Genomic DNA, 18,429 nt, shown 5'->3' on the forward strand with positions numbered 1-18,429 from the left:
ATGTCTTGTTTCTGTATTATGTATGAGAGTGAGGTTAAACCCTTGTTTATTACTTTTCATTGATTGAAAAATAATTTGAATCATTTTCGATTTTATATATATATATAATATATATATATATAAATTTTCTTGTTTTATGGTGGCTGGTGTAACATTACCGTATATATTTTTACAAGTTGCATTATGTGTCACAAAAAAGGATATGACGTCATGACAATCTGCTACATAATTTCACCCAAAACGTTGTCTGTCAGGTTTAAAATGGAGTGATTTAGTCTTTAGCTTGTGTTTGAAGGAGACCTCCTGCGCTTGGAACTCGTGGGCTTGGAACGTATGTGCTCCTGAAGACTAAGTCTAAAGAATAAAGTCTAAAGTCTCAGACGTACAGCTACAGTTGGTGGCGGTAATGTGAAACCTGGATACCAACCGTCATAAAACACCAAAGAAGAAGAAGAAGAAGAAAAAGGGTGTTGCGGCATTAACGGTCCTCCGGCTACGACCATAACAGGAGTCGATAGAAGCGGGTGGAGCTCTTCTGCCACAACAGCTCATCATCTGAAGGGAGAAAATGGGGTACAGTGACACGGAGAGATAAAAATATGAACTGTCACACCTCAGCGGACTTCTCTCGCGCTTTTTCGCCGCTTCGCTGACCCACAAAGCCTCGCCGCGGGGGCTGACGGGGCCAACGGGGCCTGTATGGCTGGTCTGTCCCATCTGGTGGTCCGATTTTCGGGCTCAGCTGGACGGACTTACGGGGTGTTTTCCAAAGGCTTAACGAGGACTTTGTTGATATTCTTTGATCTCGCGTGGAGACTGCGAATACGATTTCCATATATCTACCTTGTTGCTTCGATGATGTTCAATGTCCGATTACAGGTAATTTGGTGTAGGTTTCGGATCGGACTTTTAACGAAGTTACAAATAAAGGAACATTGTTTAAACATTTTGTTTCATTTAACAAGCAAACTGTGTTCACATTTCCTTCTTATTCATTGGTGTCAGAATGATCTAAATCTAGCATCATTGCCATAGCAATTAACAATTAAAAGGAAATCATTTTTTGAATGGGCAATAATATCTTCTATTCATGAGTTTCACTTCCTTTTTGCAAAATGTTGATGACTTAACCATTCGAAACCATTTAAAATATTTAATATTTTGTTATGAATTGTTTATTGCTATGGCAACGATGAACAGGAAGCTAAACCCATAAATAGAGGCTTACTTGTGAATGGCTGCATGACCATTTATATTGTACAAAGTGGTACATATATTAGCCTATAATCATATTCATTTTGTGTAGCTTTAAGTTCTTATGGTTTTGGTCTTAACTGTCTCTTCATATGTTCTCACAGGTGCACATTGAAATCCACTGAGCACAACACCGGATATTGTGAGCACTGCCAGGTTTACACCCAGTAAACACTATGACAACGCACATTGTAATAAAGGAGAACGCTGAAAACTGGTGTGACAATGCAACAAAGTGGCATGTCTGGTTTATGCCTCCAGCTTTTGTCACACAAGCCCAGCAGTGCCTTCAGGAGAGAAGTAGAAGTGATGTCCACAGAGTTGAGCTAGCACAAGCAACTTTGAGCTCAAAAACTGGGAATGGTGAAGAAGGAGCGGCGAGAATGCATAGATATCTTTGACACTGCCTATTTGCTTTGGGACACAAGGACTAAAGGATGAAAAATCTTACTCAAAACCAAACTGGATCTTTGCTAAAACTCTGGAATTTAAATGGAATTTAGTTTCTTATCTTACAAACATACATGGTACATTTTTTTTTATTGATTTATGTTCAGCATGCCACAAATCAGCATGTTTTGTTTAAATCTGCAGTGGTGCCGATTGTTTATTGATGACACAACACTGCAGGCACCAAAACTGTGATGCTAATAAATGCAAACTTTGTGTCTTTATGTTTACATGCCTAGTTTATCTCATCACAATGACATGAATAATTTATTGTGAATTCATCACAGTTGTTTGTAATATTTGTGTTGGAATGTTTTGTTGAAGATTTTGTGACGGTTGAGTTTGGCTCAATAAATTATTGCAGCCATTATTTTCAATTATTTTTAAACATTTTATTCCAGTTTTGATCAAAGGTATTTTAACTCATTTCAAACGCCAGGATGCAAAGTGGCATGGATGATAGGAGGTGGTGTTTTTGTGTGTGAAGATAAACCAAAGTTATGATGCCTAAAACTGCTGGACCACTATAGAAACAGAAGATAAGACAAGATTAAAGCCACACAATGGGGAAATTTCAGTGTTGCAACACAAGTAGGTACAGAAGTAAAAGAACAGATAACTTATAGAAAACTTAAAAAAAAAAAAAAACACTTAATAGAAAAGCTCTTAATAAAAAGTAAAAACAAGTAATAATAGGAACAAAAGTAACACTCTTATTTACAGCAGTTATACGAAGAATTATTCTGCAACTTAAAATTATGAACCAGGGGAAACTGCATCTGTTCATAAGGGTCAAAGTGCAATACACATGACTCTGCACCATTTTAACTTAGTGATCCAGTTTCCTTTGGCCTGTTTATGAATTACACTACTATAAATGTTTTAATTATGTTCAGATTATTCAGAAATTTCAGAAGTTTTCATTTTTACTTTCAAACTATTCGAGGACCTTTTTACAGCATCTGCCGTGCACGCATGATACAGTATATGTAAAAAAAAAAAGAGAAGAAAAAAAGAAACTATACAGATCCACTTCTGCAGTTCCACATGTATCCATAGAGGGGCAGCAGATGGCCACAAAGTAAATGCTAAAATCACATGATCCCCAAGCAAATAATGCATTTACGATGTTAAAACGGTGTATTATTCATCTGATTTCGATCTCCTGATATGACAAGGCAGACTTGCTTACAAAAAATATAGTTTTACTTCTATCACACAAAACGTCCCCTTTGATCTGTGAACTACAGCCAATAAAACCATTTGGTTCTTTTTTTCCAGTGTGCACTTCTCCTAAATAGATTTTCCAATAACTTTAGGAGCAAAAAATCTCCCTGACAAAGCAATTCCAACAAGTCACAAGTGATGCAAGACAATCATCAGTGGTTGCCAAGGAAACTGTACTTCTGACAGACACGTGAGAAAATCCCGCCCCCTCTCTGGAAAAGAGGGTCTTTTTCTTCAGGTGTATTGAGAAAAGTATTGAACTAATTTAACCATGAGAAAGAGATCTATAGGTGACTGACATGTAGGTGATCTTTATTCTGTGTTTGCCCTTATAAAATGGATTATGGAATTGAGATTACACAGCTGTAGCCTCTGGCTCCCCACATGTGTTTTAAGTGAATGTGTCAGAAAGCGATAACACGCGGGGAACATGGCTGGGGTTCAATCAAAGCTTCAGTACTTATATAATGCCTCGCATCTGCAAAGTGTGTTGGATTAAATTGTCCTTTATCCAGGAAACATTTTGAATTTTGAATTTATTGTTGTTTTATGCAACATTAGGAGGACCTTTTCTTGCTAATCACTTTGGCAATGGTCCTAATTTTCCATAATTCTGAAATCCATTCCTCAGACAAATATTTTACATGTTGAATACGATCGTAACATTGCAGAAACTGTTTTGATATTTACCAGCCCACTACTCATAGCTACAGCTTCTACTGGGGCCTAACCCTAAATGGAATGCCATGTTTCACTATTCTTTATCATCGTCAGAAATAAGAGCATGGGGCATTTTTACCTGAACAACAAGACCCACGTTTCTTGAAGTCTTGATTGTAGTAATACCTTGAACTCTTATAATTTCATATTCTGTGCCATTTCTACAATACAGTACAAACCTTTACATATACACTGATGGACGATGTATTGGTGTATTAGTGGAATGTAACCAAGCATTAATCCACTCAATGATGGCTTGATGCACTCGCCACCAATATGTGATTAATGTGATTAATCCTCTTCAACCTCAAATAATGCAATGAAAGTGTCTTTAGTGCGTTGTGTCTTAACCTCTGGTGCACCTTTAGTTTAGACACTGCTGAGCACATGCAGCATGTTGAAAGGGAATGAGATGATGAGCTCAATGCTGCTGACCTCAAAAACTGAATCAAAGCAAAAGGGAAGAAAAAGGGGGAAGGGGTGACTGAGAAATGAGGGGAATTTAAGCAAGATGCAAGTTACTATGGCTCTGTTACAGCAGTATTATGAAACTGAGCCAAGACCATTCATGAAATTAATTAAAATAGATAACAAATTTAACACAGCAATTTTTGTCCATGCTGCATGGTATTCAGATTGACAGGGACAGGAGGAAGATTTGATTTCCCAGCTGTTTAAAGAAGAGCCCTTTTACTTAAATTAATTCTTATTTTGAAGTAACAATCTGCCATCGTATCTGTTAATGTCTGTCTCTTAAAATGTCTGTCTATTAAAAAAGGCCAATTTTCAAATGAAGTCAGAATGTAAATTTTACATTTTTTGAATGTTAGTTGTAATTTCGGTCAGTAATGGTAAATAAAGTGTTAAATAAACCAGTATTTCCCTGTGAATAGTGGACACTTTGACATGATGTTATAAATATATTTTATATATATATATATATATATATATTTATTTGTTTATTTATTTTTTTCCTACAAAATTCTTACCAAACATGAGATTTTGTGGTCCTCTATCGAGAAGTATTTTTATTAGTAAGCTTAATAAGCTTAATATTTGAACATCTGTATGTTTTGCTCAGCACAGCTTTTGCCCATGCAAGGATCCTCTATTTCCTCCGTTTTGACCCAACTGTGGTCTGCCAGTAAGGCCTGTATAGGAACCTTTGGCACCACATGGTGCTGATTTGAGATAAAGTAAATTTCAAGACAAGATAAACCACTTTTTTCTTTTGGGTGCAGGATTTGGAACCACATTCGAGGTTATTTGCATTGCCATATAAATCTTGAGATTGTTTTGTCCCACTCTTCAAATAACCATTTGTATATGGCAATGGGAAGAGTCTCGAATAGGTTATGGAATCTTTTTTTCAATGTCTTTCTTCTTCTTCTTCTTTGGTGTTTTATGGCGGTTGGTATCCAAGTGTTACATTACCGCCACCTACTGTAGTTTTACGTCTGCGATGCACTCTTTTTTTTATCTGTGGTGCTCCACGGCAGCGGGCATCCAAGTGCCACACCACTGTAGTTCTCAGACTTTCTTTATGGTGGCACTACTTATGGAGATCTACACCCAATTATTTAAGATATTCTGTTTGCTGTTTAAACAGATTGGTCAAAGAAGGGTGCCAGTAAGACTGAATTTTAGTTTTTTTGTATGTTCAGTTTGTATCCAGACATTGAACGAATATTATTGAGGAAATGCATTACATTTGGTCTGGACAATTGACAAACAATAGAACATTATCTGCATAGTAGGCAATTTTATGTTTTGCCCCATCAATTCTGACACCGCTGATTGTTTTTGACTGTCTAATATATCTAGTGAATGGTTCCGTGTGCCAATGAATAGAAGAGGAGACCAAGCACAACCCTGCCTCACTCCTCTTTCCAGATTCAGAGTCAGTCAGGTGACCATTCATTTTAATTTTGTTTATTGTAAAGACCCCCAATATTCTTTATCATTAATTCATCTATTTTAAATTTGTTAAGCACATTCAATAATGAGGGCCAGCTAACAGAGTCAAAAGCTTTTTTAGCGACCAATCTGTTTACAACAACTTCAAGTTGTAAAAAACACTCAATATGTGAAAATACCAGGTTTTATTCAGTAACCTATGCAGCAAGACCTCAGGAGGCACTGGTCATTTACAGTGCTGTCTTTGTTAAAGTTTGTGAGTGCTGGATCTAACACAGACATTGGGGGCACAGGACTGGAAGCCAAGAGGAAATCCTGTTGAAGACTCTGCTTCCTTTGACCTTTTGGTCACACACATCACTTATCACATCATTGGATTAATCCCATCAGCCTCTGCAACAAGTATGTACCAGCGGCACTGGTTTCTTTAGTTATTTAACATAACATTTATTAGATTTTGTATTTTGTTTGTATGAATGAAAATATGTTCATGCCCACTACGTCTATGAGGGCTATGCATCCATCACTTTTTAAAAGCTGTTGTGTTTTACATTGTAGGATTTTATACCCCTCTGCTCAACAAAAGCAATATGGATTGAGACATCTTGAGAACAGTATTTCAGTCAGCTGGAATGAAAAGAGCACATGGCCCATGTTTCTGGATGTGTAATTAAAGGTGGATACAAAACCTGAGGGCACTGCGAGGGTGACTGATGCACATGAAGCACTGTGACTGCTCAATCAGGTCACGTGAAGTCGGTCAGGAGGAAATGACAGATCCCATGAAGCTTTGCCAGATATGGGTTTCCCTGGGGCCAGTCACCGTGCCCCTGTATGATCACAGTGCCCCTGTACGATCACAGTTCCCCTGTACGATCACAGTGCCCCTGTACGATCACAGTTCCCCTGTACGATCACAGTGCCTCTGTACGATCACAGTGCCCCTGTACGATCACAGTGCCTCTGTACGATCACAGTGCCCCTGTACGATCACAGTGCCCCTGTACGATCACAGTGCCCCTGTACGATCACAGTGCCCCTGTACGATCACAGTGCCCCTGTACGATCACAGTGCCCCCCCTGTACGATCACAGTGCCACCCCTGTACGATCACAGTGCCCCTGTACGATCACAGTGCCACCCCTGTACGATCACAGTGCCACCCCTGTACGATCACAGTGCCACCCCTGTACGATCACAGTGCCCCTGTACGATCACATTGCCCCTGTACGATCACAGTGCCCCCCCTGTACGATCACAGTGCCCCTGTATGTACGATCACAGTGCCCCTGTACGATCACAGTGCCCCTGTACGATCACAGTGCCACCCCTGTACGATCACAGTGCCCCTGTACGATCACAGTGCCCCCCCTGTACGATCACAGTGCCCCTGTATGTACGATCACAGTGCCCCCCCTGTACGATCACAGTGCCCCCCCTGTACGATCACAGTGCCCCTGTACGATCACAGTGCCCCTGTACGATCACAGTGCCCCTGTACGATCACAGTGCCTCTGTACGATCACAGTGCCCCTGTATGTACGATCACAGTGCCCCTGTACGATCACAGTGCCCCCCCTGTACGATCACAGTACCCCTGTACGATCACAGTACCCCTGTATGATCACAGTGCCCCTGTATGATCACAGTGCCCCTGTACGATCACAGTACCCCTGTACGATCACAGTACCCCTGTATGATCACAGTGCCCCTGTATGATCACAGTGCCCCTGTACGATCACAGTGCCTCTGTACGATCACAGTGCCCTGTACCTTGCATATGGTCACCTCATGCCACAGACTGTCGGTGGAGTGTCATAATAGAACTTTTCCAGTGGACTACATTCATTTTTGTTAGTTAGAGCAAAGCTGACACTGACATGAACATAGACTCAGTACATACCTAAAACAAATGACTTTCACTAATTTGAACTGTTCATGTGATATGCACTGTCACCTATTGTCCTACGTTTCTTTTTTTTTAATTCATCTCACGAAAGGTGCCCATTTGACATTTTTGATTATTTATTTTGTTTTGAAAATGGATCAATGATAAAAAACATTTTTGTTGCGCAGTCTCATCTGTATACATATATTAGTTTCATATTTTAACCACATTGGCCAAGCTTTAACAAATATTGTGCATACGACAATTTTTTTTCTGTTGTACAAACAGTATTCAACCAGTGTGTGGTACTTTGCATCAAGTATGTAAAACTCACAACATTTGCTTCATTTGCTTTATCTTTCCCAATACAAATTTCACCGAAGATAAACTTTTACTTGGATTTTGGAGAACTGGAAAAGTGCTATAAAAAGAATGCCTTGGTATTTTCCTATTAACCAATAAAGCTGAAATATTCTTAGAATTTGCAGAGCACTAGCCAAACAAGTAGTATGTCTGTTACTAATGTGTAATTAGGCTTGTTTCATCAAGGGAGTTACAGTTCATTAGTTGAATTTAGAGCCATAGAAAGACCAATGCAATCCCCAATTATTTGTCCTGTCGTGCATCAAAATTTAGTCTGACTTTTGTCACATTAAATATGGCATGAAGTTGTCGCTGGTACTTGAAGTTTGAGCACTAATTTAGACAAAACCAACCTTAAACTATAACGTATGTATCATTATTTTGGACTTTGTTCATTGTGGCGCAGCTGCCTCAGGATGATATATATATATATATATATATATATATATATATATATATATATATATATATATATATATATATATATATATATATATATATATATGAGATGTATGTGTGTGTGTATATAACGTGTGTACGTGAGGATGATATATATATGAGATGTATGTGTGTGTATATATCGTGTGTACGTGTTTTTTATTTAATTTTATTTATTTAAGGACATAGCATTTACATTGGACGAACCAGATGCAATGTTTTAAGTGTATGTAGCAGAATATGCTAATGTATTTTTACCATGTAAACAGCAATATTATTTAGCCTAATATATTGTATTTCCTTCAATAAAGAGCCTAAATAAGTCACGTGACAGGTTCTGGACAGTGTGATGGGCGCTGAGCATAATAAAATAGATCCATGGTGCTGAAGCTGGGCTTGATCCAAGGCTGTCAAGTAAAACAAAACACATTTTGTCGTAATTTATTTTCAAAATAAACCCCCACACAAACTCCCGCAGCAGTGTTTTCTCCACGTTCGCGTCTGTCTTTATTCTGACAGGACGGGGACAGATTTCCGTGTGGAGTCTGTTGCGCGTGACGCAGACTTGACGTGGCAGCGTCCACACTCTCAGCACTAGTGGAGAGGGTGTATCTGGAGGATGACGATCCCACTGTGTGTGTGAGAGAGAGAGGACACTGACACCGCTGGAGCAGCTTTAGAGCAAAGACGTGGGGACAGACAGGACCGATGCGTCAATGGCCGCAGCGCTCAGAAGAGGACTTTGCGCATGAGACAACCTGTGTGCCACATGCGTCCTGGAGATTGGCACCGAAATTCGTCATAGTTTATTGACGTTTCATACAGCGGAAGTTTCCGTCAGCTTTTGGAGGGTTTTTTCATTAAAGGGTTTCCAGAATGGACGAGGACAACCAAGGTAAGAGGCATTTAGAGTTCATTCTAACCACTGACATGTGCCTTTTGGAAACCACACTGGTCTACTCCAATAGAACTGGCATAACAACACTGCCATGGTACTGTAAATTAAACAGTTTAACCCCCTTCTAAACAGTCACATACAGTAGTTCAGTAGTATTATTATTTCTTTTTTTTAAATGTCTTATTAGGTTTGTCTAACTGTGCCAGCCAATGACAGCCCACACACTGAATGAAATATTGTTCCCATGCATTCATGTCCAAGCAAGTGTTTTAGTTCACTCAACAAGTCCCTTTGAACCTACAGGTGCTTAAAGGGGTTTATGAAGATTTCTACATGCATTAGCCAAAAACATGTAAAGGCAAAGGTGCAATGCCCAAACAGTCACTTGTGGTTTGTGTCCACCCTTTTTACTCAAATGCCTGTGCTAATCTTGTGATTCATAACTGCATAAAATCCCACAGTTTGTCATGTTGTGTGAGTTGCGTGTCTCTCCACTCCAGTTCTTGACTCCACATGTGCAGTGCTGAGGGCTAGTTGTGCCGGATGTGTCTGCGTTGGCCGCCTGGAGCACGGGCATAAGGCTGTCATTGTTGGCGCCCCTGGCATCCAGCGGTGGCAGACGTCAGCAGGGTCTCCTCACAGACACACATATGGTGTTGTGATGCCAATCGTGTGTAGCCACAACAGCCATGGGCCAATGCAAGACACTAAACTGTTTTTTACAATTTAGTCCCGGTTGTGTTCTCCTTTAATCTTCTTGTTTGAATTGGTTGCAACCTTGGTTTCATCATTTGAATTAACCTGGAAATGAAACTAGAACAGGACCAAACCAAGTCTTCATCAGGACTAAACTGGGCTTAATTAGGAATGTGAATGCACCGTTTGTCATTGCTTGTTCTAGTTTGGACTCGACATGGCTTTTATTAAACTTTTTCCTATCTCCAATGACGATTATCGAACAACCAACTATCTAGAAAGTGCATGCACGTGCCACATGAGCGTATTTTAAATGAAACCTGCCATTTAAAATCCGCTGTCCCGTTATTTTGTTTTGTAACCATTTTGAAAGAACCCAAAAAATATGATGAAATGATTAACGCTTTCTTTCATGTAGCATCGTCCCACCTCCGCACACTCCACAAAAGCCCACTGCAGAGAGCTACGGGGGCGGCCGACACTCACACTAGAAGGCTTGAACTACTCAGCGTGGTTCACTTGGCTCAATATGAGACGTTCATTTCTTTTAAGGAGAACATACAAAACATGCAAAAAACTGCAAAGAACAAGGGGTAAAGAGCTGGACAAAAGGAGGTGGAGAGGGAGGAGACAGGGGGTGTATGAAGGGGGAGGCAGGTGAAATGAAGGAGCTTTGCAAATACAGCCATATATTTGTACTGTGATGCTTCGAGGAGTTTTATCTTCAGTTTTGATACTTTTTTTTCCAGTGGATGTGCTCAAATTATGGCGATATTGACAAATATATATATATGTATTTCAAGTAAATCCTGATAACATTATATTATGTCAATATCATCTTACCGTCTTAAGGTAAATCCACATATAACAGTGCAGAAATAACATTGTATTCTTTAGTTTCAGCTAGATGCCCTTCCATACAAACATCTCAATGTATCCGATATTGAAATGTCTCGTTACAGGTAGATTTTATTTATACAATGTCTCTCAGGCTATAGCACTACAGCTTAAATGTACTAATATATAACCAATATAACATTTACCTTTGTTTTGTAGTAGTAGTAGTGCAGTGGTCCGCCACCTGCTTGTCTTCATAGAGATATTGTTTCTTTGAATGGAGTATTCCAAGTTCACAGAGTGCATGTTTTTCAATATATTCGTGAGCAAAAAAAAACACCTGTACGTGAATAAATGCAAGATAGGCGGAAACTTCACCAGTAAAGTTACATAGTGCACCACATCAAACTGAACTGGGACTTAACTCAGAGCTAAACCAGGACTGGATCTACATTTGGACTCGAGCTAGTCCCAAACCAAGACCAAACTATGAACTAAGTTGTAGCATCGCTTAACCCTGAATTTGGTTTCTGATGTTCTTCTAAACCAGGGGTGGGCAATTATTTTCCTCCGAGGGCCATATTCGAATCCAGGCCTGTAGCTGAGGGCCGGCTTGCGATCATTGGTGTGAAAAAAAAAAAATCCCCAAAATTAAATATCAAATAAAATATCACTTTTCTGTCAAATATAGGCTGTTGAATCTATTATCTAATTCATTTCACGTCATATTTATTAAGGATACAAGTGCAGACAGATGCCTGAGGGCAAAAAAGGAAAAAAAAAACAAAACATTTTTTTTTTTTTTATATTACTTGGACAAGCTTGGCGGGCCGGATTGAAAGGCCCTGCGGGCCGGATGTGGCCCGCGGGCCGTAGTCTGCCCACCCCTGTTCTATACGGTATGTGCTAGATTAGTTCTAAACACAGCCTTTTCTGTTGCACCAGACTGGAGGACATTCAAATATTGCATGTCATTTACCACATATTAATTTCATTGACACATCTTCTTACAATGTAGTCTCCGTTTGTGCACACGACAGCACCCAACACCAGCACCTTCAGTGAATAGACAATAGGCCTTCAGACGACTGTAAAGCTGGTGTTCCACAGTATCGTTCAGTACAGAGGGAACTCATTGTAAGTTTGTGTTGTGAGCAGCTGTACACACATTGTTAGGCGACATGTTCTTGAGTGATGTCCATATGGTTTGAATCGGGTTGCTGGTCTGGACAACGCGCTTTGTGACAGCTACAGACCGCTCTATTTGTACACTGTGAAATGAGCGGGATAAAGTTTGTTTAATGTGGTGTGTAATGCATCAGCGGCTTGGACTTTCTGCAGATTGTGGTTTAGATTTTCATTGGAAGTGAGGTATTTGGTTTGTCAAAAGGTTATAATGTTGGTATGATTTTATATGACATTTTCAGTCATATTTAGGGGTATTCCTGCTGATTTTCTTGTGCAATAAGTATGTATATCTGATTGTAGAAATTATTTACCCCTGACCTAGAATACAAGCATGTGCAGTGTGTGAAGGTCACATGGAAACTATGGAAAGAGACACACAAAATTCATTTTGGTGGCAATGAATGATTGAATGAGTTTGTCGAGCAAGGTTTTATTTCCACATTTAATCTTTTTTATTTTATTATAATATTTGCCATGTGAAATACAGGAGATAAACCACTGTTTACACTCTTTACAGACACAGACCTTTGCTTTATGGAAACATGATTTGTGTTGTAGGTGATGTGCACATCCTGTGCGGATGTCCCTCCTGTCCCTCTGAGAGCACTGCTTCCCCCGCCTCAAGGAAGATTAGTTCAAAACACAGCCCTTTCGGATCATTCCCATAACTGTAATAATCAGAAGGTTGGCAGAGCAGAGCCTCATTGGATACTGGCTGCATTGCCCTGTCTCTTGTGTGTTGCATCAGCGGTTAATTATAACAGCTATACCCATGAGATCTGTTGCACACGGCCTGCCTAAACAACACAATTTGGAATGAGACATCATAAATAAGATACTGAAAACTTATTGTTATCTCAATATTGACTTTCATGGAAACTATAGATACTGTATATTGTGTTTTCTTCCATCTCAATACATACAATGTTTTTTCTCAAACTTTTTATTTAGCCTCAATTTAGACAAGAAATGCAAAAGCTTTTATTTGAACATGCAGTATGATGATACAACAGTCTAATAAAGTGTGTATTGCAACTCTTAAATGAAAATGACAGATTTTTTAAAAGACCAGTGAACACAGAAGAGCCTTGTTCAATCGGCCGCTCCGTGATATCTGATAGCACCTTACACTTACCTATAGCATTCCTCTGTCGGGTTAAGGTTAGACTCTGCCCACAAGAGCACGCTGGCCCATATGGAAGTGGGTATTTTCTATCAAGGACACTTCTGCACTTAGAGACTTCATGTTAAAATGAGACGCGTTCAAATCCTCTCAGACTTCTTTTCTACATTCAAAGCATTTAAGTCTTAAGTACTTCAATAAGAGGGCATGACACTGAGAGAAAGAAGTGTTTTATTATACAGTTGTACATTTGTCCCAAGGTTTTCACATTAACATGAAGTATTAAAACTGACAAAGGCTTGTGAAGTGGAAATACGATATGAATTATGAAGTCAAAGGTTTTTTTTTCTGGTTTGTAAGAGAAATCAGAGCATGCAAATGTCCCCAGCGGTCTGCAGCTATGTGCTAAAATGGATTTGAGTCAAATGTCCTGCTCCAGTTGGGCTGTTTTGGGATGAGGGGTTCGTGGCCTCCACAGTAGTGCACACGTTTGTATAAATTGGCTCAGGTCTGTCGGGAAAGACAAGGCCGTACAGAGTGGACAGGAAGCGCAAGAGCTGGAACAATTATGCAACGGCGCAGAGAGGGTAACCTGGTCACGATAAAGGAAAGGTGGATTCACCGGGAAACAAAGGTTTTTTTGAGGGGTTGTTTTGATTACTGGGGGAAAGATTTATTAAGGGTTTATCAAGAATAAGAGAGGTTCTGTCTATCAGAGTTTTGTTTATAAGAGTTTTTCTATTAAGAATGTTTTTTAAAGCTTCCAATAAGTTATCTGTTCTTTTCTTCTGTATCTACTTGCGTTGCAACACCGGAATTACCCCATTGTGTGGACAAATAAAGGCTATCTTATCTTATCTTATCTTAAACGATTTCATTGGGTTTTGGTGGCTTTGTTTGTACAAACCTTTGTATTTTATTGTATAAGTAATATGCCATTTTCAGAAAATGTGAGCCCAGGAAAAAAAATAAAAATTCTTAGAAATCAATAGTTGTTTCTGGATTAATACATAAGGTTGGCGATATTACAAAGGAAATACTTTAAGGACTGAAACTAAACGATTATTTTGTATCACAATTATTTCTGTGATCAATAAATGAGTTTTATTGTGAAGGCCAGAGATAAAAAACAAAACTATGGCTTCTCAAAATGTGTGACTCACCAAGCCAGAAGTAAACACATCATATACTATGTCATTTTCCACATGTCTGCACAATCTCTTTTTTATAAGACATTGTAGGATGAGATCTTTTCCCTTCCCTGTGTAATTTGACTTTGTGTTGTGGTCTGACTGCTCTATATTCATGTTCTCACTGTTGCAATATTGTAAGTACTACTAGAAGATACTGCAAGGGAACAGAAATCTTCGTTTAGTTCAAATCCATCCGTCCAGTTAGCACCTATTGGCCAAAGATGCAGTTCTATCATTACTTGCGAACTTGTTCATAGCTTTCTCTCAACCCCTGCTTTGTTTTATCTCATTGTGTGTAGCTTTTTGTGCCTATCTGGTCACTTTCCAGCCTCTAATAGTGCTGTGGGTGTCTCCTTGGGGATACAGTGGAAAAACTACAGGACCCTGTCTAGCCTTTAGCAGAGGATTTGTAACACTCCGAGCTTACTCTATAGGCCATTGTGTCAGTAAGCTGAGGCCCTTTGCCACGTTTTCATTACACTGTTTTTCTCTTTTTGCAGAATGAGCGTATTATTCCAGGTTGGCTGCAAAATCATTTTCAGGGAATGAGTTGTGAATGCGCCATTGGCAAAAGTTCAATGGAAGAATATTTCACTGTGCACTATTTTGCACATAATTCAGTACTTGTATTAGAGTTAATGACCGATGGGGGAGATAAAGTAGGTTAGTAGTGCGAGTCTAGCCCAGCTGTGAAAAAAATACCTCACATTTCTTTCTCTAGTGGAGTAAATGTATACATAAGTGTGTTTTTCCAACGTGTGTGGCTTTATATGGTGATCTGGGAGGATTAGGCGAGGCCGTGAGCCCTCTTCATGCACATACACACAAATGGAGGGGATGAAGCAGGTTATGGATGACAGTTAGTGGATTATGGGTCAGAGAGTCACACTTCCCGGCCGAAGCGCTGGATGGATAATACATTCACGTGCAGTTTGTGGCAGGGTCAGGTGTGGGAGATGTTGGCAATAGTAAATATATCTCAAACACACAGAACACTGAACGCGACACAGAGCAGGAGCAAAAAGACCAAAAAACAATTATATAATACGTAACACAGGACATCCAATGATCCAAAAATCCAGTCTTGGCACAGTCTGTCCGGCGCACTAATCCCACCTGGTCCAAAGTCTGTCAAAATGGTCCATTTTCAAATGAAGTCATGTTTAATTTTGAAGATTATTTCGATAATATCACAGTAATATCAGAAATGTGCTGAAAGTTTGAAGAAAGAAATGGAAAAGTCTTATTAAAAGTAACATTTTCACAAAAAAACTTACACTACACTAAAAAAAAAAGTCCGTCCTTTACTTAAAGTGGTTAGTTGTGGGTTTTTTGACGATGTTACAATTTCCTTCCACACTTCTCTCATAAAGGAACTTGTGGTTTTTGGTATACGTTTTTCTACTTTTTTTATACTGGCTACTTTATTGAAGTAAAAAACAAAAAAACAAAACTAACATGCTTTCATTATTCCATCAAAAGTCAGATCTTGTATTATGATAAAGGTTTATTAATCTCGCATGAAGGAAATTCAAACTCAAAATTTTAACTAAAACTTCAATGTCGCTGTTATCTAAGGTTGAACATTAGTGCCATTTAGATATAGTGTAGTGTGGGTACAGACATCACAAATACACACAATATTCACACAATTAGTCCAAATGTCTTTAAAGTATTACCCCTTTTCTTTCAATAAACCAAGAGAGAAATCAACAAAGTGATATTTTTTTTCAATTTCCGCCTCCTATGATGGAATTATTGTTGTGCTTATTATTATACAGTTCAAGCCGACAAATACAAAGCCAGGTGTGATTTAGGAGTTTCTTTTAGTTTGAGGTCAAAATGGCTCTGGTCTGCTCTTGAGAGATTGTCACACATCGTCCGAATATCACTCATCCTTCCTCACTCCATCACAGTCGGATATGATCGATCATTCAGCGACTTTGAGCAGGTCATGACACTAAGCGCTCGCACACATAAGCAGCAGCCGAGGCCTGGTTGTATGAAAAGTGATTTACTGGATTTCATTTTTGATTTATTATTTAATCCCCACACTGATCTGTGCCATGTTGAATTCTAAATATCACCGCTCAATATCTGTGTACATACCGAGATGATATATTTGACTCTATAGATGCTGCTTGTGTTATTATTATTTTATTATTCATTGTTTTATGTTGCTCTTAACGTCGAGACAAGTTCCTATGTTTGCTCACTGTGTTCAATGACAATGGAAATGAACCTATTCTGATTCTGAATATTTCGGTTATGAGCCTTATCCCGATTGTGACAGTATTCTGAATATGGTTTACAAGCGCTCGGCGAAACCAGGATATTCATGTCCTGGTAACTATGGCAACAGTGGTACAGATATGGAGAGGGGCTAAATATGCTAGTCATTTTGTAAACTTGTGACTTTTTAGCATGTTTCAAACCTTAACTAGACAAGATTCATTCACAGAAGATTGTAAGTCTATTCACCTTATTACGCAAGTTGCCGCGGGTGCCACCATGAATTGTGTCCCCCCTCTTGCTTGTATAAGATATCATAGTACTGCCGAACTTGAGAGAAAATAAGTTCTCCGACTAAAAAGCAGTTTTCAAGCTGTCCAGGGAATAGAAGGTTTTACACATATATATATCTACTTTATAGCATATTTTAGCAGCAAGACATTTCCCTTGTTTTCCACTTAGTGAACAGTTTCCGCTCGACAGGAAGTGTCATTACAACAGAAGTGCAGATCCGTAGCAAAAAGAGGCAAAAGTGGTGATTGTAGCTCACCAGTCCCATCCACTTCAAAGTTTGCTGTGGTTCCGGAAGTTTTCTCATTCATTTTAATGCACGACGGAGGCTGTTCAAAGACAACTTATTAATGTATGATGACGAAATAAATAAAAAACCCTGGTAGATGTTTGAGTCATTTTGATGTTTGAGTTTCTTTTGTCCGCACACGCTCAGTACAGCCCCGCGTTTTGAGATATCAGGATACTACGTTTACATGCCACGTTTACATGTTTTCTGGATACAATTGAAATATCGCAGTGAGAATGACCCGGTGTCTCATAACCAGAATACTGTCACAACCGGGTTATTACATGGACACAGATAAAACCAGGATCCTACCATTATTCAAGCGCATGTAAATACACTCGATGAGTATTTTATTATAGCTAAACAGAATAGAAATAGTTTTTTACACATTCACTGATCAAGATCTGGCCAGTTTTCAAGGAAATTATATCAATCTCTATTACTAAGGAAGGTGATGTGCCAATGTGTAAAGTATAAAAATAAGCAATGTTTAAATGTTGTTTTTCCCTGGGCATATGGTCAGTTGGTGCTTTTGAAACAACAGCCGATGGTCTCGTGAGTTGACCTGGTGCAGTGGGAAATGATCGGTCATGAGTCCTCGATGTGTGTCCGTGGTATATTGCAACAGTTTCTAAAGAGGAAGTGAAAACTGATGGGTTATATTTCAAATGAGCTCGAGATGATATTCAAATGTCGGATGCAGAAACGTTCTGATGTTACTGTATGCAAAGGGGAAGCATGAGCTGTTTTCTGGTAAACTCCAGTTGCAGTAACATCCCATTTGAATATTCAATGATTTCATCAGTTCACTGTAGACTTTGTTTGGCTGTAGTTAGTTATGACAACCACAATTTGGCAACAAGACTTTGGATAGTGTTACTTTAAAAGCCTATAAAATGTAAAGTTAGTGAATCAAATAAATACCTAATTCAACATATCATTTTGTTTTGCACATCTATAGTGACATCAGGGTTGTCATATACTATATATACTATATAGTTAGAATTTCAATCTCCAATTAAACGCTTGTGTAAATGAGTATTGATTTAAAATGGATGATTTTATTTGGCCCGCTAAACCAGATCTAGCTGTACTTTCCCATAAACAAGGCCTGTTTGATTTTTCTGCTTTTACAGTTGATTCCAGAGGGATTATACATTTAATCTGTTTAATCTGTTCAATAATTTAAAATAAGATTATAGAGCAGAGGCTGAATAGGTTGAATCTCCTCATCTGGTAAACCTTTTATACTGAACCTGTGAAAACGCATAACCGAACCATTGCCTCCCACGTGCAGCTTAAAAGAATATCATGCCGTTTCTTTCTTTTTTAAGGATTCTTTGGCCCGTAGGCTTTATTAGACAGGACAGCTTAGCGTGAAATGGTGCTGAGAGAGAAGGAACATGCAGTAAATTGTTGGAGCCG

General features: G+C 39.0%; 2 protein-coding genes across 2 annotated transcripts in view; both read left to right on the forward strand.

The window, feature by feature from the left end:
- Positions 1-458: 458 nt before the first annotated feature.
- On the forward strand, positions 459-2,081 carry LOC140358492 (salivary gland specific protein SAGSIN1). Its single transcript, XM_072443364.1, has 2 exons — positions 459-879; positions 1,359-2,081. The coding sequence occupies exons 1-2, from the start codon at positions 700-702 to the stop codon at positions 1,377-1,379; spliced, it is 201 nt and encodes a 66-aa protein (XP_072299465.1). The 5' UTR covers positions 459-699; the 3' UTR covers positions 1,380-2,081.
- A 6,735-nt stretch (positions 2,082-8,816) lies between these two features.
- Positions 8,817-18,429, forward strand: part of cyth3b (cytohesin 3b) — a 30,206-nt gene continuing 20,593 nt past the window's right edge. The window contains exon 1 of the mRNA XM_072443365.1: positions 8,817-9,152. Within this exon, the coding sequence (XP_072299466.1) occupies positions 9,134-9,152 (19 nt within the window). The 5' untranslated portion in view covers positions 8,817-9,133. The remainder of the gene's footprint in view (positions 9,153-18,429) is intronic.

The sequence above is a fragment of the Eucyclogobius newberryi genome, unplaced genomic scaffold (assembly GCF_026437365.1).
Source record: "Eucyclogobius newberryi isolate DKJ021-1_F unplaced genomic scaffold, fEucNew1.0.hap1 SCAF_13, whole genome shotgun sequence".
Classification (NCBI taxonomy): domain Eukaryota; kingdom Metazoa; phylum Chordata; class Actinopteri; order Gobiiformes; family Gobiidae; genus Eucyclogobius; species Eucyclogobius newberryi.

Bases quoted from the DNA above. Each gene is read 5' to 3' on its own strand.
- LOC140358492 (XM_072443364.1), top strand. From the start codon at position 700: ATGGCTGGTCTGTCCCATCTGGTGGTCCGATTTTCGGGCTCAGCTGGA. The intron at 880-1,358 runs GTAATTTGGTGT...ATGTTCTCACAG, and splicing joins TGTTCAATGTCCGATTACAG to GTGCACATTGAAATCCACTG.